We start from the raw sequence: 24654 nt of genomic DNA, 5'->3' as shown, positions 1-24654 counted from the left end.
TGCCCTCAGTGAATTATTGCCTGGTCACATTGATTGATCCATTTTATAGTTAGGAAATTACTTATGTGTAGAAGGGCTGATACATTAAACAGCTCATAATTTCCCTCTCTGGAAGAGCCTAACCTTGATCAAAGGGTTGTGTATTTGTGTATTTTATGACTTTACTCCCCCAGGTTTGGGGGCAGTGCTGATGTTTATAAAGACCCCTGCCTGGCGACAGCCCAAGCCCTATCTTGATGGTCCCCTGCGGTTCCAAAAGGCCTTGACACTGGTGCAGTCTGTCTGTCATGTGCTCTGTGCCAGAGGCCAAGTAGCTGCCAACCTGCAGCCCCCAGCCAAGGCAGTAGGGCCGCCAGGGCAGTATTCACAGCAGCTTGTGTTACACGGAACAGCTAAGGCAACCCTGCCAGAAGCAGTCATTTGGCTACCAAGAAGTCACGCTGATATTTGCATTGGATTTGATGCGGCAATATATAGCATTTCTGGCTGCAACAGTCCCTCCTGAGAACCCGCCATTAGTTACATCAGCACAGCATACCGCAGCGCCCCACCAGCACTGTTAATCCCTGCGGGGATCACGGCACCGCACCGCCCATCGCGGCCCTCCGCGCCGGCCTGAACCACAGCACACCGGGTCAGCGAGGTCGCGACAGCTGAGTGGGCGGGGACAAACGAAAAAGACAGGGAAAAAATACCAATCGCGAGGTGGGCACTGCCGGGCGTGTCCTGTGGACCCAATGAGCGCCGGGGGGGCGTGGCCGCGGGAGGAAGCGCGGGGGGTGACGGGAGGCGAGCGGCGCGCGCTGACGGCCGCCATGGCTGATGAGATCAGCAAGGCGCAGGCTGCCCGCCCCGGAGGCGACACCATCTTCGGGAAGATCATCCGCAAGGAGATCCCCGCCAACATCATCTATGAGGACGAGCAGGTGCGGGCGGCGTGCGGCCGCCCCCTGCCCGCAGCTGTCTCCAGCCCGCAGCTGCCCGGGGCGAGGGTGGTCGGGAGTGGGGCTGGCGGAACGGACGGGGCCTCCCCGCTACCGGCTGCGGCCTCCCTGGCGTCCGTCTCCTCCGGTGCGCGGCGCGGCGGGCGCCGGGGCGGGTACAGGGCGGCGGGTGCTGCCCGGCCGGCCTCGGCCTCAGCGTCGTTGTGTCACCGGCTAGCGGGTGGAGGAGGGCCTCTGGCGTTCGGCGTGTCGCAGTGGTGCGGCATGGTCGCCCGTCCAGACTTCATTGCCGAGGGATGGGGGCTCTCGCGTCTGGTGTGGGAGGGCAGTCGTGAAACATTAGATTAGCCACGCGCAGGGAAGTCTCCGTGTGGATTCCGGGCATGTATGGCTAAACAGTGCACCATAATTATGTGCTTTTGCACTTCAGAAATGCAGGTCTTAAATGTTCCTCTCGAACATTATGGAGGTGATACAGCTGTGCCTGCTAGGCTTTGGTTATGAACCTCTGAGGGGATTTTTAAAGCAAAAAATTAGAGTTCCAGCTTTTTCTGCTCTTCACAAAAGTAATCTTGCAGGCTGCCAAAACTGGTTTCTGTGGTGAGGTGAGACTAGTAGCGTTCAGTGATGTTGGTGCACCACAGCATGCTAGGAGCTAAGTGAAATGGTTTTGCTTATGAAAAAATGCAGCTCCTGTTTCCAAGATGTAAGCTAAAGTAGTATTCAGTATAAGCCTTTTTTTTGGTGTAATTGAAATACTGAACATTAACAGGGGCTTTTGCTTTTGAAATAGGATTATCTGCAGTGTACAATACAGACTAAAGATGGTGTTTGTCTGATTTGTCCACTTAAAAATTAGGCATAGCTTGGAGCAGTGTTTTTTTAATCAATATAGAAATGTTGCAGCTGCCGTCTGCTTTCAAGAATCTTAGGAATTTTCACCGCTTTCCAAATAATCATACTTACGTTACTGCTCTGTATTTATGTGAGCGTGTGCATCCTTTCTTTACTAGGGTCAAGGCTACAAGAGCTTTTTCCTCAGCTCTAAGGGCTACAGCAATGTAACCGGAGCACTGCACTTGGTTGAGAATCAGACCATTGACTTTGAGTGACTTAAGAACATGCAACCTACTCTGACTGCGTTAGTTCACAGTATTTTCTAGGAGACTAGTTAACTGCAGTATCTCAGTTGATTTTTACCGTAAACTTTGAAGAAATGTAGAACTGCTTTTAGAGTTTAGTTGACTACAGTGGATGATCGTTTAATTAATTTTGTTGACTCTATGAAGGTCTTCTTTGAGGTGACTGGAAATGTTACAAGGAGAAATGTGAGGAGGGCTTTTAATCATTAATGGACTTGCAGAGAAAAGGAGATACTGAAAAGTACAAGGTCTTTGGAATTAAGTCTTATCGACCTTGTTCTAGTTGAATCTAAACTTCCTGAAATTAAGATTGTTTTACTATATAGTCATGGGCTTTCTGTGGCTGTGCTTTTGTTCAATACTACTTCTCCTCTCTGTCCCATAGAAAAATGTTTGCTACCAGTTTCTGCTCCCGTTTGCATTCTGCATTTATTTGGACCACATAGAATAGAGAAACTGTTTACAAAATGATCAACTGAAAGCAAGACTTACTTGGCTGCAAATTAGTTTTTATTCATCCATTCTTTGCTTACCGCCCTTATCTGGGAGAAACAAGCAGTTCATCAGAGATCGCAAACTGGACGTTACCTTCTTTGAAATAGGACAGATTGGAGGAGTACAAGATAAGACATTGCTAGTATGTGTAAAGTTCGGGCTTTTCACTACCTTTACTTTTGACAAAGGCCTCGGTTGTTCTTAGTAGAATTAAAAAGCAGTATATTCGCATAGAAAAATGACTTTATTGACTCACAAGTTACTGAAAGCGTCTAGGAAATACATTCTTCAAAATATGTAAGGTATATGTTTGTAAGTACATACTCTTTGTGACATAACTCAGCCAGTAACTACCAGACGTTTTGTTGTTAAATGTGATGGGTAAGTCAGAGATGCCCTTCGGTTAGCAATGTCAGAGTGCATGCTCAGCATGGGCATCTGCAGATTGTGGTGGTTGCAGTAGCAAGTCCTGGTTTGTCGTTGGCCATTTGCAGGAAGAGGCATAGCTTCCTTTTCTCTTCCTTTGCATTGTCATCTATTTCCCTCATTTATTCAAAGTGCCTGATTTGAGATTTATTTAATGTAGTTAGGTGCTGCATACAGTTTCTCATTGATAATAATTTCGGTACTTGCATAAAATTAGTTGGGAGTCAACTACTTAGTGCAGGTAGGTGTTCATATTTCAGAAGTGATGCTTGTTTGAGAATGGCTGAAGTAGAGCCAGCCGTAATACATTATTTTGAAATAATCTTGTTCTGAAATACTTGGTGCTAGTGAGAATGGAAATGTAATTCGGCCTCAATTGCGTAACTTCATGTTCTTTGAAGTTGCCTTGTTATCTTTGACCAAAGCAACTCCCAGACGTAACTGGAAGATGATTAGCAACTGTTTGCTATTTGATTTGTTAAGAAAGTGTTAATAAAAAAGTGAAATAAGCATAAATGTACATTTTATAGACACGTGTTGCATCAGCTCTCTTAGTTGTTATGCATATGTGGAAAAAGTAATCGTGAACCAAATTGCATATTAACTTGCTGAGAAGGCTGTAGCTTTTAAATAATATGTAACACAGAATATTTTTTTTTATACCAGCAGGTCTTGGTAAGTAGGTGTTTTCTGTTTAGAAATTAAAGAAATTGGAAAAACATGTCACTCAAGAAAAATAAGCATCTCGGTTTATGTTTGGGGTATCTAATAATCTGCTTAAGTATGTGTTGAGGGGCATATTGATTTGCTTAAACTCTTGCCTTTCTCTGAAGTAAATTATGTTTTAATTGTTTGCTCTTCCTCCAGTGCCTTGCGTTCCATGATATTTCACCCCAAGCTCCAACACATTTCCTAGTGATTCCTAAGAAGCCAATTGTGAGGTTATCTGAAGCAGAAGATTCTGATGAATCTGTAAGTACTCTAAAAGCTTTCTGTACACCAAACTGTACCTCTAATCATAATTTACTAGATTCTCCCCCTCTTCCTCTTGACATTTCAAAGTGGCAAAGTAGTTTTCCGATACTATAATCCTTTTCCTGTAGCTCAGAATGGGAGTGGAGTTAAGGTTTTCCAGCAAAGGTAGTGATATAAAGCAAAATGTAACTGCAGTGCAGAATGCACTGTTACTTTGCAGTACAATCTTCATGCTTGTTTTCATGGTTTACAGCAGTAATACTTACTCTGATCCGGGCTTGGGGGTTTTTGGCGGGTCAGAGATGAAGAAAGTGAAGGTTAGCTGAGAGGTACTAGGTTATTTCATTTGTAACTTTAAGCATCAGGTTCAAAGATACTTTTTCTTAAACCTTTACATGATAAAGTTTCTTTCCTACCAGAATGATGTCTGAAGAAGTAACAGGGCATTAACAAAGAGAAATTTAGCTTCTCTGACACTTTTGTAGTTTCTTACTGTCTAGCTTGAAAAAAATCTATAGCTTCCCCTCCCGCCCCTCCCCCCCCCCCCCCCCCCCCCAATATTATGTATAGTCAATATAATTTTCTTGGAAAGTGTCAGTTGCAGGCAGACAAAAATTTGAAGAGCAGTGACTGAATTTCTAAGAATTAGCTTACTGCTGGCTTATCTGAATGGTTTTCTGCTCTCATTCCTTCCCTTCCTGCCCTTTCCCCTTTTTTGTGTTTTCTGTTTTGTTTTTTGTTTTTTTCTTTTCACCTCCAGCTTCTTGGGCATTTAATGATTGTTGGCAAGAAGTGTGCTGCTAACCTGGGCCTGACCAATGGATTCCGGATGGTTGTGAATGAAGGGCCTGAGGGTGGGCAGTCTGTCTATCACGTACATCTCCATGTTCTGGGTGGTCGTCAGTTGGGCTGGCCTCCTGGCTAAGATTTTTACACCACAGGAGTTAACTGCATGCATTCAAATTACCACCAAATAGATGTAAGATGTTGTCCATCAATCTAGCCACTGTTAATGTTGGTTTTTTTTGAATGTGTGTCTATGAAGGGTAATAAACACTCTGAACAACATTTCGCACAATAAAGATTTAGCATGCAGGAATTGTCTCTGTCTGGTGTGCTTTACTAATGAAAACAATTCTGCACATTAAAATGGTGTTCTCCAGAGTTTAAGTATGTAGTGTGTTTCAGTCTGCTGTTAATTATCTTCTGTAGATAGTGATTTGCTGAGGCATTTTAAACCTGAAGAGGCAGCTGCTTAGCAGTCTTTCATGTCTTTTGGGAAGAAAACTTACAAGCTTTTTGAATGTGATATGTAAATATTCATAAAGCCGGTAGGCTGCTGCTAAAACTTTTTCCAGAAGTGTTGTAAGTGAAGTTCTGAATGTGTTATGCAAACGTTGTGTCAATATAGTGTGGTGTGTTGGAAGCATACAGCTCCTGATGGAGTCCTCTGTCAGTGGCTGCATTACAAGGCCCCATCTTTCTGAGAGAAGAGATAGAACAATAGGCTTAATGGCATCTGTGGTAGTTTCATAGAACACTGGTCTATTTACTTCTACATTGCCATTTTGATGGAATTGAAGACTTGAAATTACTGAACTGTGGCTGTAGGGCCTTGTAAGGTGCTCAGGGCATTTCATCTTGGCCTATAAGCAGCATGATGTAATACGTATACATTTTAGATTCCAGATTTTATTGGGCAGACTTCGTCCTTCAGTGACTAGTAGTTTCTTTACGTTGCTGTATACAGTTGTTTATGCAACACTTGTCATCAAATCTCCAAGACAATGAATTTTCCTCAAGTTAGGGTTACAGATGTGTCTGCCAGTGTAAATGTAAAGCAACTGTTTTTTCTCTTAAAATTGAGAAGTCTCAGCTAATCAGTTTTTATGATGGAAGATACTTGGAAGTCTTTAGGCCAATGCCTGAAGAAAAACAGGTTATTTGTGTGCACCAGAGGAGCTTAGAGAAGAAATGTGGGGGTTGCAATTTCTATTCAGATAAAAACTTGGGCATTTGGTGAAGACACTTGAATTCATTTAACTTGAAAGTATTTTATAAGTCTGTCAGAAGGTTCCGAACCTTTTACCCTAAGACATGACTTCAACTGGAAAAGCTAGTGCTTCTGAAGGCGGCTGGCCACTGAGTTTAGAATAAAAAGGTGGCCTTGTAGTGATAACATGACAGCTGTCCCGGGTGGCCTGCACAGAATTGAAGAAGAAAACCACCCAAGCCTCAGAGGTACAGCATCCCTGAGTAGACAGCTGAACGTGTATCACAAGAATGAGGTAGCACTAGCAGGTACAGCGGGGCTACAATAAAGGTTTATGGCTGGGAAATGTGCTATTAGAACAAGTTCATGAAAGGCACTTCAGGATATTGAGATTACCCGTTGGCACCCAATGTGGCAGAGGGCATGTGATGTGTGTACTACCACTCTTCTGATTTCTTTTCTTCCTGTGTGTATGCTTTGTACCAACACTGCCATTTGTGAATTAAAGCTTGACTGGTGAAGTTAATTGCATCACTGCTGAACCCTGTATGAAAGTAACGTGGTAAAGCTTTTGTTGTTTTACTTGGAATCTGACTTGCAGATGTACATGTTCCAGGAAGGTAAGAAGACTTCCCAGTGAGGGGGGAACTATGGAATTTTTGTAAGGGTATCCACGAGGTGAGCTTGCTAACCAGTTAATTGTGGTTCAGTTTCAGATGACTTCTGCAGTACCTTGAAAACCATGAGAGGAGAAGTAGTACTGAGCTTAAGACACCTGTCAGACAATGGTGAACCCAATGTGGGGAAAAATATAATTGAAGGAAAACTTTTCCCAAATTTGTGGCTCTTGGGAGATCACTGAACCTTCAGGAAATGGGAGAACTGGATATTAGTTGCCCTCTTCTACTCTTCTAGCTCTTAAGAAGAGCACTGTCAGTTGCTAAAAGGTGGACTTCAGGCTCCCTGCCATCAATTTCCTTCTGCTTGAGTTACAGTCCGTTACTGTACAGCTGCTCTGTCCTATAATTTCTAAGACCAGTTACAAAGTGAGGTATGTTAGCTGCATCACGGGGAGATGGCAAACTTCATCTTAGATATAAAAAAACCTCAGGGAGATGGATATGGGAAAGTAGGGCTATCCTATGTAGCCCTTCAACTCTACGTTACTGATAGATCTGAGACACCAACGGGAAGATGTCTTAGTCAATTCTATTTGACCAAGTAATCAAAGGTAGGTAGATGACAAAAGCCTGTAAGCAACCCAAGGACTTCACCTTTATTTAATCTTCATGGGCAGAAGGTGGAAATGATTTGCCTGAAGTAGATACAAACTGGAATGCTCTAGTGTTTGTGTCTGCCTAACTGAATGATTGAGCTAGACAACATCTGTTGTGTCTCTAAACTCCCTGATGTATCTGGAAGATGTTTCTGCTTTGCACAGGTAGGGATGGTGTGGGAAGTATGTTGGGAAGCAATAAGGGGAATTTTGAAGAAACTAGATAAGGCTTATAAATTCAGGAAGACTGGATTGTTACTCTTAAGTTTTAGTGGCCTCGGGATTATGTCTTGCGAATAATACCACTGATACTCAACTTGGACAACAAATGGGTATTAAACAATAATCCACTGAGAAAGCATGGAAAATTACTGCTAGAGAAATGTTATGGATCCTGTATTTATTTATTTAATTTTTAAGGATTTAAAAAGCAGTAATGAAGAGGTATGTACAATTCAGTATTTTAATTTGGATCAGAACTGTTCTTTCAAAGTGAATTTGGCTGTGTTTTTGATGTTGTCTTGGGCTGTGTGGATTGGATTCTTCTTGAATGAGCTGGAAGATGCATGCCAGGACAGACCAAATTACTCCAGCCACAAATAGGCATTTGGTCTGTGTGTCCAAACTAGAGCTTGACCAAAATGCTGAAACGTGTGTAGTATGGCTGCATTAGGATTCTCACATTAACTTTACAGATGGACTCCTACTGATCTGTACTGCTTACTAATGTTTTTCTAGTAAAGGTACATCCACAGTGATGGCAATTGAGGGTATGAAAAAAAGGCAAAGCTTACACAGAAGGTACGGTATGAAACTAGGAAGACACTGGACTCAGGTTTTATGAGGGAATTGCACATAGAGGATGAGCTTGGTCTAAGAATACTTCACTGTCCTCAGCACGGTTGAAAAATGCGAAGAGTAAACTGACTACTTAAAAGGATGTCTCCAGCAACATGGAATACTTGAGCATTCAAGACAGTGAAATGTTATGCAATGTTTGTTTTTGTTTGGCTTGAAGTAATGGTTACTCGAACAAGAGCATGGCTGTGTTCAAACCCTCTGTGTATTTAGGTTCTGTTTGTATCTGCTGCATGTTCCTTAAGAATTAAACGAGGTAAAAAGCTTGATATCTTCAGGAATGATTAACAAGGATGTGTTTGAAAGAGACATGGAAGACTTTGAAGGGTCCACTTTTTAAAAAAGTGTATGTGAAATTCTGACCATCCTGTGCAAGGGCTGTGTCAATACAGTGCAAGGTCAAGTGCCAATTAGTCTTCTATAACTGAGATTTCAGTAACAGAGGAGACTCACAGCTGGAGCTGTACTCCAGAACAGTTAGGTATTTTTATTTTGTTGTAATGGTAGTTGTGTGTTGTCATTTAACACCAGCAACGAAGTATGATGCGGCTCCTTGTGTGTGTACACACAGATACCACCCACCCTCACCCTCTTGTGGGATGGGGGAGGAGAATCATAAAAAGGTAAAACCCACAGTTTGAGTTAAGAACAGTTTAATAAAGTAAATAATAATAATGATAACAGTAATAATAATTGTAATGAAGAGGGAAGGGAGAGAAATGGATAAAATCCAAGGAGGGCAAAAAAATGCGAAAGACCCAAGTGATACACAATACAATTGCTTGCCAACTGCTGACTGATGCCCAGCCAGTTCCTGAGCAGCACTTGGCAGCTTCTGGCCACCTCCCCCCAGTTTATACACTGAGCATGACATTCTGTGGCATGGAATATCTGCTTGGCTAGTTCAGGTTAGCTGTCCTGGCTGTGCTCCCTCCTGGCTTCTTTGCACCTCCTCAGTGGTAGAGCATGGGAGACTTGAAAAGTCTTTGAGTTTTCAAGTGCTAGGTGCCCATCTCTGTGAAATATCCCAGTGCAAGCCAAGGGAGGCTTAGTGCCTTGATTTGCATCAGAGCTCATCCACCTCTCTGTAGCGTTTCCATAACGCAGGGGTGTGTGTGTGTGTGTATGTCTGTCCAATAAGCTGTGGTGACAAATAGCATCACAGCACTTGTGTAGGTCTTCCTTTCTGTAGTCTGTTGATTAGAATGCATTCAATGATTAGGTTGAAAATTACACTGCTTTTTATTGATAGTGTGCCTCCTTTTTTCTTTACAATAATTTCTGCAAAAGGATTTAACTTGATTTAATTTTTAGTCCAAAGCCTTTACCCCATAAATTACATATCCCATAAATTGGATCTTAGCTTAGTGAGGACACTTGGTTTTATGCTGGATACAATAAATTGGCTCATTGCTGCCTTTTTTGTAGTTACAAACCCCTCATTTGATTCTTACTGTTGTGGGTTTTTTACTGTTTAACAGCTCAGCAGTATCCACAAAATAGCTTCTGATTTTATTCACAGTAGAGCAGACAACATGCATTTGCTTTTCCAGCTGTCACATAGTTTTGGATCAAAAGATGCGTATTAAGTGGGAGGCATGGTACAATTCTTCACCCTGAGGCACCTCTGTGGATTACATCTCTGCCTCCGTGGAGACTCTGGTTATCATTAAGTCATAGGCTAGCCTAGGGCCTTCCTCTGTTATTTCTGTGCAAACAGAACAATTTCAGCTTTGTGGCCAGACAAGATGTGTCATGACTATAGTCCAGTGATGAGGACACCTGTTTATATCCAGTGAAACTTATCATGGAGAATTGTGGAAAACACTGTCATCCTGGTCCTGGAAGAGATGCTGCACACCAGTGTGAGGGTCAGGCTGATGTGGTGATTTTGCAGAGGAACCTGGGAACAACAAAAGCGTAGAATTATATTTGTGTACACACTTAGCCTCTTTCAAAAATTGTGGATAAAAGCAGAGCTTTCTGGAGATAACCTGGTAAAACAAATGGGTTCCTTGCACGTTTAAGCACTTTCAGTGTAAGGATGGTTTATTTTGGACATTGGTAAGCTATGTATCTGTATCATCTTTAGTGTCGTTATCTTCAGAGTTGAATGAAAGGCCATGTGTGTTACAGAAACCATCTGCAGAATTTGAAGAATGTCATATCTGTTGCAGGGACATTATGAAACTAAGACCTTCACATGGGTATGTTTACCTTTGTAAGAGGTTTTGGTTTGGGCTGTATTGATGACTAGTAGTAGCACTTCATCAGTATATTAGGAAAGTGATTTCCTGAGTTCATCCCATGTATCACTGCGGGGAAGGAGAAAGTGTGTAGCAGAGCAATAACCCTCATCTTCGGAAGAATGGACTTCAGCTTCTTGGGTGAGCTTTCAGGTGAGAACCCATGGGAGGCAGCTGTGGGGAGTAAGGAGGCCCTAGACAGGTTTTTGATTGTCAAGAGCAGCCTCCTTTAGGCATAGGGGCTGCACATCCTGAAGTTCACGGAATGTGGGTTGTGGCTGGAAATCCATGTGGCTGGACAGGGAGCTCTGGCTGGACTGAAGTGCAGAAAGCACTTGTGCATAGGTGGAAGTGGGGATGGTTTCATGGAAGAAATAAATGTTGCTCAGGTGGAGTAGAAGAGCCAAGCTTAGCTGGAACAGAAATTTGTGGTGGGTGAGGAGGGAAAAAAGAAGGGCTGTTATAGCTGCCTGAGCAACAAGAGTGGACTAAAATGTGTAGACTTGCTGAAGAACAGGGTGGTAGGCCTAATGACAAAGGAAGTAGAAGAGGCTGAGTTACTCAACAGCTTTTTTTGCTCTTTACTGGCAAGGTCTGCTGTCAGGTTTAGTTCTGTGTGCCTGGAGGCCAGGGTAAGGGAAGATTGAGTTAGGGACTTCTGAAGCAATCTAGACATACACAGATGTTGATGGGCCTGAGTGGGATGTGCGGCTGAGGGAACTAGTCAGTGTCATTGGGAAGCCTTTCTGTGGTATTTGAAAGGGCATGAGGACTGGGTGATCACAGCTATCCTGAAGGAAGATATGGTGGATTTGAGGAACTTCAAGCCAGACAGCCTAATCAATGTCTCTGGGAAGATCATGGAGCCAGTTTTCCTGGAAGCCATTCCCAGGTGCCCATCAGGATAAGGTGATGGGTAACAGCAAGCACAGAATTACCTAGGCAAGTCGTGCCTGACCAATCTGATTGCCCTGTATAATGGTGTGATTACAGTGAGGGTGTGGGGCCAGCAAAACTTTTGACATAGCCTCTTTTTATCTGAAATGGAGAAACACGCACGGGATTGGCAGACTACCAGATAAGTGGAAAACTGGCTGGACCGGTGGGCTCAAAATGTAGGGGTTTAAATAGTGGCATGGCATTCCTCAGGGGTTCATGTTAAGGGTGCTAAACATTTAATGTCTTTATCAGTCACGTAGAAAATGGGATGGAGTATACCCTTGGGAAGTGCACAGGTGACACCATATTGGGGAGGGGAATGACTGATAAACTGGAGGTCGGGGCTGGTATTCAGAGGCACATCAACAGGTTGGAGAAGTGGACTGATGGGGACCTTTTGAAGCTCAGCGGAGTCGGGTGCAGAGTTCTGTGCTTGGAAGAGACCAGCCTCAGGCAACAGGTACACTGGGGACTGACTGGCTAGAAAGCTGCCTTGCGAAGCAGGGTCTGGGAATTTTGGTGGACAAGTTGAACAAAAATCAATGGCATGCCTTTGCAGCAATGAAGGCCAAGCCCACCCTGGGTAGCATTGGCAGCAGCTTAATTGAGGGAATTTATTAATATCATCAATTCAACATCTGTGAGATGGTGTCCAGAGTGTTGTGTGCAGTTTTGGGATCACCAGTACAAGGAAGATGCAGACATGCTACTAGTAGTAGGCCACTGAGAAGGGCTGGAGCCCACAATATACAAAAAGAATCTGAGAACTGGGTTCTGTTTTGAAGAAGGAGTGGCTTGGAGGGGGCTTTCTGTTTTCAGCTATCTAATGGGTGATTGTAGAGAAGACAGACCTCTGGAGGTACAGAAGGAAAAGGTGAGAAGCAAGGGGCTGATGTTGCAGCAAGAGAAATTCTGAACAGATATTAGTGAAAAAAATGTCACAGTGAGGAAAAGCAAATGCTGGAGCAGGTTGTTGAGAGGCTGTGGCATCTTCATCCTTGGAGATGCTCAAAGCTTGACTAATCAAGGTCCTGAGCAATGTGGATTTGACTTCAAAGCTGGCTGTCATCTGAGCTGAAAAGTGGACTAGACAGTCTCCAAAGGTCCCTTCCAGCATTGCTCTGTGGTTCCATTAACAGCAGCATAAACATCTTCAAAGAAAATGCAAAATGAAGTGATGGAAACAACAAGAAAGTCACAAGGCAAAAAAGCAAAAAGCCCAAATTGCTGAACTCAAAAAACATGTGAGAGAAGAGTTGGGTGCATTTGAAATCCTGTAATACTGAAAGTATGAATTTGCATTTATAAGACTTTGTATATTTGTGTAGAAATTATGACATATCTTACTCTTTGTTTTGAGAGTGGCAGAAAAGCCATATTAAGCTGCTCATTGTTAACCACCATTAATTAGAAATCAGTGGCTGGAAACTGTTAATCAGAATGTGGAACACATTTCTTTCAAACACCAAAGTAAAAGAAATGCAACAAAAGAGAATCAGAGCTGTTATGAACAGACTGAATTTTCAGCCCTGAAAAATGCATGATTGGTTCTTGCTTTACAGAATATAAATGGTAAGAGAAGTGTGGATGATGTCCTCTGCCCCCTTTTTATCCCCTGATGGACTACAACTGTCTTAGGGTGTTGGTCAGCCACTTTTAATCCTTGCGTAAACTCAAGACAGTTGCACAATTTTCAACCTTGTTACATGGAAGTGAGCTTGCTTCCATTTTCTCAGCTGATAGACCTTGATATGTGAAAATTTTGACACTAATAATGTTCATGGGCTCAGATAAATTAGTGATGGTGACTGAAAAAACAAAACCCAAACCTAAAATGGTGCAACATGTAGTATACCTAATGAAAAAACAAAACCCAAACCTAAAATGGTGCAACATGTAGTATACCTAAAGTTTTAATTTTATAGGAGAGTGTTTATAGAGGAAGTTTAATTCTGAGACTTGTGTGAGCTGGTGCCTGTCTCAGATGGTTGCCTGGTTTAAAATTATGTGTAAAATGTACATGTGTTACTTGACTTAAGAAGTAAAGCAGAATGTAATGTATATGAGTTCTTGTTTGCCTTTATACAGTAGTGTCTGGACTTTCAACTGCTGCACAGCAGTCCCACCTGTTTAGATAGCAAGAGGCCAGTACTGTGCTGCTGCCAGATTGCCTGCATTGAAGAGAACCTAAATGTTCCTGCTGCCAAGTCAGGTCAAATTTTCTGGCTGACATGAGAAGCAGATCTTGAAGGAAAAGCTTTTAGTCAGATTTATGTGTTTGATTTTTGGGATGTTCTACGTGGTGTTCTCATTTGTTGTGTTTTTTTCAGCCTCTCATTTTATATAGCTGCACATATTTCAACATTATGACTTATCAAAATGGTATTTTTTTTTAATTGGAAAAAATGAGCGAATGGCTACATGGAGTTAAGAGGGTAGAGTCTTACATAGTTTTGTTTCTTCTATAATAAACTTCCACAAAATATGCATGATGAGATGTCAGTATGTATACTTAATTTGACTGTTAAAAGATACAAAGCAGATTAATTTGATGTTGTATTAATGATAAGCTGTCTGGGATTGGTTACAGCTGATCAAAAAGCTGTTCTATTGGTATTGGAGTCTGAAAGTCCAACCCCCAAACTTCAGGTTGAACCTTAGTCCTCTTGTGTTGTCTTAAATCTAGATTATTTAGAAAAGCTAGCTCCTATTTTACTTATATTTAGGAAAAAGTGGAAACAAAGGTGTACATGTGATGTAAATATACTTGCCAATATTGTAAATCATGCTACAAAGATATACAAAAAATATACAATTTGATTAGTTGGTATTGTGATGCAATCAAACATTAAAAAGTACTGTTTCCTCTGTCACCTGTATTTTTCTGTCTTTTGAAGTTCTGATTCAGGAGACCACATAGTTTACCTGCATTAAGGAGTTAAAAACTGATAATATTTGGTGGGTGCAGGTGTTTAAAACTTTTTTCGCTGCCCTGAAGGAACTGACCTGTGGCAGTTCCTTGGCTACTCCAGACACTTGTGGCCAGCTGTTAAAATTCATCCTCTTTTGTTCCCCCCAAAAAATAAGTTATTGTTGGCTACCACTACATTTTTCTAACTCATTGTGATCAATCTGAACTTTCTTGCAGTTCCCATTTTGAAAAAAAAATTGGGATAGATTAAAAGTAATTTTAAATCAACCTTTCCTGAGGGAATACTTTATTAGTTCATAGAATCACAGAATCATTTAAGTTGGAAAAGACCTTTGAGATCAAGAGCAACTGTTAACCCAGGACTGCCAAATCCATCACTAAACCCTGTCCCTTAGCACCGCACCTATGAGCTTGTTAAACACCTCCAGGGATGGTGATTCCTCCAACCTCCCTGGGCAACCTGTTCCAATGCTTGATAACCTTTCAGTGAAGAAATTTTTCCTAATACCTAATCTAAACTTCTTCTGGCATTAATTTGAGGTAATTTTCTTTTGTCCTGTTGCCTGTTATCTGGGAGAAGAGACCGACCCCCACCTGCCCACAGCCTCCTGTCAGGCAGCTGTAGAGAGCAGTAAGGTCCCCCCTGAGCCTCCTCCTCTCCAGACTGAACAACCCCAGCTCCCGCAGCCAATTCTCAGAAGACTTGTTCTCTAGACCCTTCACCAGCTTCTTTGCCCTTCCCTGGACATGCTCCAGCACCTCAGTGTCTTTCTTGCAGTGAGGGGCCCAAACTGAACCCAGGATTTGAGGTGCGGCCTCACCAGTGCCAAGCACAGGGGGACCATCCCTTCATTAATCCTGCTGGCCACACTGTTTTGGATACAAGCCAGGATGCTGTTGGGCTTCTTGGCCACCTGGGCACACTGCTGGCTCGTGTTCAGCTGGGTGTTGACCAGCACCCCCAGGTCCTTTTTCCACCAGGCACTTTCCAACTTTCCAGCCACTCTCCCCCAAGCCTGTAGCTCTGTGTGGGGTTGCTGTGGCCCAAGGGCAGGACCCAGCACTGACACTGCTCCTCGTTGAACCTCATACTGTTGGCCTTGGCCCATCGGTCCACCCTGTCCAGACCCCTCTGCAGAGCCTTCCTGCTCTCAGGCAGATCAACACTCCCACCCAGCTTGGTGTCATCTGCAAACTTACTGAGGGCACACTCGATCTTCCTGTCCAGATCGTTGATAAAGATATTAAACAGGACAGGCCCTGATACTGAGCCCAGGGAACACCACTTGTAAATGGCTGCCAACTATATGTGACTCCATTCACCACAACTCTTTAGGCCTGGCTGTCCAGCCAGCTTATAACTCCATGAAGAGTACACCTGTCCAAGCCATGGGCAGCCAGTTTCTCCAGGAGGATGCTGTGGGAGATGGTGTCAAAGGCTTTACTAAAGTCTAGATAGACAGAATCCATGGCCTTTCCCTCATCCGCTAGGTGGGTCACCTTGTCACAGAAGGAGATCAGGTTAGTGAAGCAGGACCTGTCTTTTGTGAAACCATGCTGGCTGGGCCTGAGCACATGCTTGTCCTGTATGTGCTGTGTGATGATGTTCAGGATGATCTGCTCCATGACCTTCCCCAGTACCAAGGTCAGGGTGACATGTCTGTAGGTTCCCGGATCCTCCTTGCTGCCCTTCTTGTAGATGGGAGTCACACTGGCTAACCTCCAGTCTTCTGGGACCTTCCCAGTTAGCCAGGATTGTTGATAAATGATGGAGAGCAGCTTGTTTATCTTGAGCTGCTAGCACTTCTGACATGAACTGCATCAGATTTTTTCAAAAGTAATGTTATGATAAAATAAGGTAAAAAAAATAAATTAGAAAAAAATGATTCATTGTAAATGGAACAAAGTATAACTGAACAAAATAGAAAAAGACAGACTAGGATAATCACAAGTTAATAATCATGTATGTAACAAAAAGGAAGAAGGTGAATTTCAAGACAGATAATGGGATGGTGGTAATTTGAGACCGAGAGATAGGAGATTAAACAAATATGGCTTACTAAACTTCACTTCCAGTCCAGATGTTAAAGTATTGCATTAAATACAATTTTTACATATATCTTACCATATATTTTTCAAATGTTTTTCAAATTTTTGCCTTTGAACCTCACACTGGTTTCAGCGGGAACCCCATTCAGCCCTCCCTGAGCACTTCTGGCAATTGCCTGGCCACACCAGGGCATATTAAAATACAAAATTCTTGTGGCAGTGAAAAACATACTGGTACCCCATGAAGGACATCCCGATTCTAGCATGTGTGCTCTAACTGAAATCACATGTACTTTATAAGTGGGTAAAGTGAAAAATGCCACACCCAGGTATCCACGGTGAGATGTTCTGGTCTCCTTGTTACAAATCAGTATTCTGTCTTTTCAGCTAAAGAATCATCCCTTAGAACGGCAGATAAAATTTCTGAACGAGTTTTCCTAAATGTACTTCTGAGGCCCGGCCACGAGAGGGCAGCTGAAGACTGTTGTTAAATCAGCCTCTGGGTTTCAGCCGGGGTGTCTTGGCTTTGCACTTCGTTGTAACAAAATGTGAATGCTAATACCAATAGTTGTAAAGGTAAGTGGTTCAACTTTCAAAATGGCTGCTTCACTGATGCACAGCATTTCATTTTTTTTTCAGGATGGTTAATATGGGTAGATAGGCTTTTTCAGAGTTTCAGCTTTTAGTGATATAATCTTAAGAGCTGTTGTATGATTGTTCAGAAGAAAATCTTGCTCGTGTGGTTGTGCATCATGCATTGGTTGTCCTTGAGAACTTATTACATACACTTATGTTTTTATGAACTTGGTCTTCTGGAGGTTGTTTCCAAGAATTATCAGTGCAAGTGGTACCAACATTATATACTTAGGTTCATGTTTTGGAGGTGGAATGTGTAGAACCTTATCTTCACATCTAATAAATTGCCACTGCGGACACATGAAACATAGGTGATTACGTAGCACTTTCCCATAGAAACCCTGCCATTGCTGCCTTACTGTTCAGAGAAGTACTGGATTATTGCAGTCTATCATTATATTCCTAAAACAGTATTCAGAACATTCAGAAGGAAAGGGTCATAAAAAATCTTTGAGTAATAAATAGAAGTAGACTAACAACCACTTAACTGTAGTTTTCTTCTTAACTGTAATGGTGTATCAATGTAATCTTTCTTTCAGAAATGCTTTGGAATTATGCATAATATTGTAAAATGTCCTACTGAATAATGCTGTCGGTTGCTTAACATTGATCAAGTTTATTCAAAGTGCTTTTTAGGTGGAGGGTTGCATTTCAATTAGGAGCAGCATTAAAATATAAGACGAGGGACTGAACGCCACATAATGCCAAGGGAATTCTGAATTTCACTGGCTCTTTTAATTTCACACACCGCCCCCCCCCCCCCCGGTAAGTGGGCTTCTTGTATCTGATTCACTAGCTGCTTCCATATGTTTTGATTTAAACTGCTTGTGGTTCCATGCATGCCTCAGTACCTTACTGAAGCAGGAACCAACCCTGTGTATTTCATGGGCAAACCCTGCAATTAACTCAGGAAAGAAATAATTTAACTTACAGTATCTGCTAAGCAGTGATGACTGTATGGAAAGGCCTTGGATTACAAGGTTTGAACATGAAAAAACTTTAGAAAGCTGCTGCTTGAAAGTAGTTTTGATTTTGAGAGAGAATGAGAAAGTGAAAACAAATAAATCTTGTAGTCTAAAGCAGGATTAGGAATATGACTCTAGAACAAGATGAGGGTTGGGTTTGACTGAAATTCCTGTTATTTTGCCATGTTACTAGGGTTTAGTGACTTTCAAATAAGCAGCGACTATTTTATCTCTTAAGAAGTTTGATTGTCTTGGGGTACTATGGCTTAGAGTAAAACAGACCATATTCTGGCTCCTCGCTTCTAAAATTACACTATAACTAACTAACTTTCTAAGATATAAATGTTAAATAAAATTGTTCCCTGAACTCTGTGGTGCATGGGCTGGGCCTTAACTTCGGTGAATGGGATAAACGTCTGCCTGAATACTGTCAGATCCTATCTGACCCAGCTGGGTAGGAGCTTTATTGTGACTATTGGTGATGATCATTTGCTACCTACCTACCTACCCACCTCTTGCTGGCCAGTGAAGTTTTGGAGCTAACAGTCTGCTCTTCTCAGTAAGTTTCATGTTTGTGTTGAGATCTGCAAGTATGGGGCAGCTCGCAAGATGAGGTCCTCGAGTTGTATATTCTTCTAAGCAGAGAAACCTGCTTGTTTGCCAAAGCATCATGAGTATATGTGGTGCTAAATTATTCCCGATTAAGGGAAAGAAAATAATGCAGGAGTGCTATCTTTAGGTTAGCTGCAGACCTGTGTTCGAGTAGAAAGCATGGTAAATGTGTAATTCTAAAGTTGAAAGCTATAAAAATAAGTAATGGAAACTAGTGAAAGATTGGTATTTCGGCCTACACTGCTTCATCACCTGTAAATGTCCTTCTCAGTCTATAAGAAAAATATATTCTGTTTTCTTTGTGCTTTTTCCTAGTTGCCGCATACGTGTGCATGTCTGTACATTGCTGCTGTTAAAACAGCAAAACCAACAACAAAATACTTATTAATGGGATCATAAACTGGATGAGACTTTTAACACAACACGTATCTCACTTCTGGCTTTAGGATGCCAATGATTTGAAAAGGTAAGAATGAAGCAGAGAAGGATATATTTTCTGAATCTTAATATTCAATTCAAAATACCTTAGGAATTCTCCTTTCAACATGTAAATTGGTTTAAGGGTTTTGTTATTAAAAAAAAAAAAAAGAAAAAAATGTAGTGAAGCCTGATAGGTACAGTTTGGCTCTATAAAATCAGGACTGACTTCTCCTGTGGCCTCCCCTCCCTCACTGTGGGAATCTGTTGACTCCTTGAGACTCTTTCAGAAACTGAATTGCAGAGGTCTTCAGGGATTTCTGTTTGCTTTATGTATGTGTCCTGCACTTGACAAAACTCCTAACAGTTTGAAAGAAAATATATTGCTTTAAATACCCTAATTCACTCCATTCTCTGTAGTCCAGGTGCTTTCAGAATGTCAGAAAGTGGTAGGTGACAAGCAAGGAAGACTTGGGAAACAGGTGAATTGGAAGACGTTTAATTTTTAGGTGTAACAGCAGCTGAGGAAAAATATTTCCAGTTAGGTTTTATAATTCTTGTAAACCATTACAAGCTGTTGGTGATGAAGCTCACATCTGATTGCAGTTGCATTTCCTACTTGTGCATGACTGGTGCAGTAGGAACTAAAGGTGAAATCTTAATTGTATTTGGGCCTCAAAGATCTTACAATATTAATTTTACCAACTTATTAAAAAATAGCCTGTGCCTCTTTACAAAGTAGTGTAGTTAATAGAATACGAAGAGTTGTATGGAAATTTTAGTATTTATTTAAAGCAGCTGATATGGGGAAGACACAGACCAGCTTTTGTTCCCAGAAGGTCTCTTCATGTTTGGTGTAAAAGCTGTAGAAACGTGCATGTTCTGCTATGTAATTACTTGCATTAACAACCTAATCCAGATGATAGAAAACCCAACCAGAGGAGATGCATTATTGGATCTGTTGCTCACCAATGCAGAGGAACTTGTTGGAGGGGTCTAGACTGGTGGTAGCCTGAGCTGCAGTGATTGTGCCTTGGTGGAATTCATGATCTCAAGGTATATGGGCCAGGTGAAAAGTATAGTCAAGACCCTACACCTTAGGAAAGTGGATTTTAAGTTGTTTAAGGAACTAGTGTCTGGGGCCCCTGAGAAACTGCATATCCTCAGGAATAAAGGAACAGAAGATTGCTGTCACCTATTTAAAGACTTTTGTTCTTAGAGCACAAGAAGTGTCAATTCCTATGTGCAACAAATCAGGCAAGGAAGGCAGGAGACCGTCATGGCTGAACAAGGACCTCCTGGTCAAACTGAACCACAAGAGAAATACATAGGCAGTGGAAGCAGGGATGTACATCCTAGGAAGAATTACAGGGATACTGCTGGGAGTGTAGGGATGGGATCAGGAAACCAAAGGCACAGCTGAAACTAAGTTTGGCAAGGGATGTGAAGAATAATAAGGGCTTATGCAGGTATGTTAGCCAGAAAAAGAAGACAAAGAAATTGTAAACTCCCCCTCCCACTTTCCTGCCCTCCCCCTGATAAATGAGACGAGATCTCATGACAACTGACATGTAGAAGGCTGAGGTATTCAGCAACTTCTTTGCCTGAGTTTTTACTGTCAGTTGCTCTTCCTACAGCTCTTGCATCCCTGCATGTCAAGGCATGGAACAGGGGAATGAAGTCCCACCTACTGCGGGAGAAGATCAGCGTCAAGACTGTCTGAGGAAACTGAATGTATACACATGCCCATAGAACCCAGTGAGATGCATCCCAGGGTCCTGAGGGAATTGGCAGATGATGGTAGTTGCTAGTTCGATGGCTCAATGTCCAAATGGAAATGAGTAATGAGTGGTGTTCTTCAGGGGTCCATACTGGGACCAGTACTGTTCATTATCTTTGTTAATAACACAGTAGGAGGGAGCGCAGCCTCAGCAGGTTTGCAGATGACACCAAGCTAAGTGGTGCAGATTATATGCTAGACAGAAGAGATGCCATCCAGAAGGACCTTGACAGGCTGGAGAAGTGGGCCAATGTGAACACTGTGAAGTTCAACAAGGCTAGGTGCAAGGTCCTGCACCTGGGTTGGCACAGTCACCAGTATCAGTACAGGTTGAGTGGTGAATGGATTGAGAGCAGCCCTGTAGAGAGACACTTGGCGATATTAGTTCATTAAAAATTAGATATGAGCTAGCAATTTGTGCTTGCAACCCAGAAAGTTAATCATATCCAGGGCTACCTTAAAAGAAGCATGGCCAGCAGGTCAAGGGAGGTGACTTACCGTCCTCTACTCTGCTCTTGTGTGACCCTACCTGCAGTACTGCATCCAGATCTGGGGTTCCCAGTGCAAGAGAGACATGGACCTGTTGGATTGTGTCCAGAGGAGGGCCAGGACAATGATCAGAGGGATGGAACACCTCTCCTATGGGGAAAAGCTGAGGGTTGGAGCTGATCAGCCTGGAGAAGAGAAGGCTCCAAGGAGACCTTTTTACAGCCTTTTAGTATACAAGGGGAGCAATTTACCAGCAAGATGGAAGGAGACTTTCTGAAACTGAAAGAGGTTAGGTTTAGATTGGCTATAAGGAAGACATTTTTTTATGATGAGGGTAGTGAGACACAGGAACAGGTTGCCCAGAGAAGCTGTGGATGCCCCATCCCTGGAAGTGTTCAAGGGCAGGTTGGATGAGGCTTTGAGCAACCTGGTCTAGTGGAAGGTGTCCCTGCCCATGGCAGGGAGGCTGGACTAGATGATCTTTTCAGATCCCTTCTAATGCAACCCGTTCTATGATTCTGTGTTATTTTCTGGGAGCAACTCCGGTTTCCTACTTGTACTTCGTGACTAGCCAGCTGAAAATGTACAGTATTGTGCTTGCTTTTTCTGGTTGGAATAAGCAAGCTGGTGACTGGGCTTCAGCAGATAAGTGCAGTTTTTTCATGGGTTGCTTGCTAGCATGATTTTATCTCACCCATACACCAAGGATCTGCATTCTATGTACATTTATGGGAGCAGAGTTTAATCCCTGAATTAATATATGTGAAAAGTAAACATGACAGAATAGAACATGAGTCAGAATTAGCAAAAATGTTAACTGAGTCATATTCCCACCATTTTGCTCGGTACATCTGGGCTGTGATTGCCTTAGCTGGAAGAGTGTAGACTCTGAGGTTTTCTCAGCTTTGTAATAGCACTAGCAGGAAGTGAATGTATTTTAAGTACTCTCTGTGGCTGTGACTAAAGAACATATTTTGAAATAAGCTGTTTAATGAACTGCAAATACAAAATGGTTGTATTTTCTTCTCTAGATTGACTAAATGCAAGCTGCAGAACAAAAAAACTCCCCACTGGTTTAGCTTTGACACTTTTGACCACTACAATAGGGAAAATTAGTGTTCAGCTGCAGCTAAGTTTATTTTTATGTTTTCACAGAGAATAGATATGGATGAGGGATGGAAAGTGGAAAATTAATTTTGGAACAGTCACTTTTCATTTGCCTAGAACTCTAAATGCATTATGAAGGCACTGGACCCCTAGGGTGAATACAACGCAGCCTTGAAATGCCTGGCAATCCAGGAAGGAGGATAGCTGTGAGAAGCTGTGCCTCTGTATGCTGACCTGAAGAAGGATTGCTCAAACTTCTGGCTTCTCTCCCATGAAAAATTTAGTCAGAAAGCCACAGCTCTATTTCACATCTTTCTGGAAGGTGTGAGTTTCCACATTGTTGCTCCTTTCTGCCTCATTTTTGAAAAGCACTGACTTTGTGCTACAGTGGTTCTAAGTGCTCATATTTAAATACTTAAAGATAATGCACTCCCTTTTCTTCCCCCAGTGATGTGGGTCTGAGCCAGACTGCTACCACCACTTGCCGTTCTTTTAGGTATGCTCTGAATCAAACAGGAGCTTGGACTGTACCAAGCATTACTCTCTTATAGGAAATGGGTTTTGGAGTAGCCCAGCTGGCTAAAACTATTTTATAGTGGAGGTACTTTTGGTGGGCTCTTACCACTGACTGAGAACTTCAGGAATCAATTGTCCACTAGGCAGCCTTTGTATAGTCTTTGCATTCAGTTTATCTTGTGAAATACAAAATATTTTTCTTATCCTCACTTGAGGTTATTTTGATACTAAGCTATTAGCTGTCTCCTAAGTTTTGTATTTGGATACAGCAGATTGCCTGTGTGGGAAAACAGGATTTATTCTTCTTTGTATCCTGTTGCCAGCTTTCATGGGGCTACATTTTTAGGAGTGTAAAAAAAAAAATGCACTTATAGGTAAGAAGCGAGTTGAGCTTACAAGAATTCTTTTTAAGATATTCAGGATGCAGCTCTGCTAATAAATGAAAATAACCAGCATGCTATTAATACCAGATCCTGGCAGGGAAATGAGCAGAGCACTACTTGAGATCAGAAAGGAGACAATTACCTTGTCTTGCTTCTAAGTGGAAGCTAGAGCACTTGCAATAAAGAGGCTGTAAGCAGGGTTAACAGCATTTTACATCTTACAGCTATTGCTGCTTTTTCCAGAAAACAGCAGGTAGCTATTGTAAACAGGACTTCTACACACACATGAAAGCTACAGGTTATTTTCTGTTTATTTTATGCCACTTTTAATGTGGGCATTGATATATCTGTATCCATGAAAGTATCAGGTGTTACTACGAAAGTGAGGTTACTATGAAAGTGTGTGATTTAGTAGTAGGTGTTTCTCTGCTAATTTCTTTTTATGTAATTGGAATTAGTTTGGAGTATTTCAAAGACGCTGGCCAGAATGCTGAGCCTACTGAAAGATTTTGGTTAGCTATATGTAAAGAAGTATGTTAGTGTAGGCTTCCCTACCCTGCTTCCCAATATACCTGATCATTAAGAGTGAATCGTTAATGAATGCTTCAGTTATTGACCTCTCTGCCACCACTGGCAATGTAGTGTCAATGATAGAGTTTACCAGTCTGTTTGATATAGGTGAATTATTTTTGGCTATCTGTTCAGGGATATGGTCACTAAAAAAGTATGGAAAGAAAGATTCTTCTGGGCTTGAATGTGCTTATCAGAAGGCTCAGGGCAGCATGGAGGAGCCTGTGTCAGACTGTCAGATGTCCTTGAAAGGCAGTTTATGGGGGGACCCCATCCAGCAGTATTTGGGGTGAGCCAGAGGTGGTGTTGGAAGCTGGGAAGGTATGTCAAAAGCAGGCTGTGCTCTGATCTGACAGCCTTCAGTTAGAGCAGCTTGGGGGTGTTGCTGTGATTAGATAAGCAGGACTGCCTAATGTACAACAAGTCATTGTTAGTCCCTGGAGAACAGCAGAGAATCAGAAGGTTGCAAAATTCTCTCAAGTCATTTTAACATCTTTTCCCAGGGTATTTGTTGCTTTTGGGCAGCTCATTCTGCATCATGCCTGATAAAGGAGCTGCGCTGCATCTTTCTCAGTTTCTAAGGCCTGTATCTCTATATCTGCCTGTGTTATCACCACTTGTTTTGACAGTAACTTTCTGATAGCAAGTTTCTGTAAATGAAGACCAGTGGTAGTGAGGAAAGAAACTGTGGCTGAGATTCTCCCAGTAAGACTAATGGGAACTACATTTTCTAATCTGGGGAAGAACTTACCCCCTTGTTATGCTAGCAGAAATGAAGGAATTTCATAATGTAAGGAAATATTCTTTTTTACAGTCTGTATGATAGACTGTGGCCGGTGCTTTTCTACAGACACATTGAAAGCTCTAAGTGAGGATGATAAATAAAACACTAAAGCTAAGATTT

General features: G+C 42.1%; 1 protein-coding gene and 1 long non-coding RNA gene across 2 annotated transcripts; one reads left to right on the top strand and one right to left on the bottom strand.

Moving 5' to 3' along the window:
• The first annotated feature begins 754 nt into the window (after window positions 1-754).
• HINT1 (histidine triad nucleotide binding protein 1) lies at window positions 755-5081 on the top strand. The gene is made up of 3 exons (XM_005239840.3): window positions 755-926; window positions 3875-3979; window positions 4743-5081. Exons 1-3 carry the CDS (start codon window positions 816-818, stop codon window positions 4905-4907), a joined length of 381 nt encoding a protein of 126 aa, XP_005239897.1. The 5' UTR covers window positions 755-815; the 3' UTR covers window positions 4908-5081.
• Window positions 4974-14118, bottom strand: LOC129782768 (uncharacterized). The gene is made up of 2 exons (XR_008744868.1): window positions 13200-14118; window positions 4974-13149 (listed from the first exon to the last, which is right to left on the bottom strand). It is a non-coding gene; the product is annotated as an uncharacterized LOC129782768 (long non-coding RNA).
• Between the last annotated feature and the right edge of the window lie 10536 nt (window positions 14119-24654).

Source organism: Falco peregrinus, chromosome Z (assembly GCF_023634155.1).
Source record: "Falco peregrinus isolate bFalPer1 chromosome Z, bFalPer1.pri, whole genome shotgun sequence".
Classification (NCBI taxonomy): domain Eukaryota; kingdom Metazoa; phylum Chordata; class Aves; order Falconiformes; family Falconidae; genus Falco; species Falco peregrinus.
Note: the sequence above shows the minus strand (reverse complement) of the source record. Positions and strands in the feature narration are given on the sequence as shown.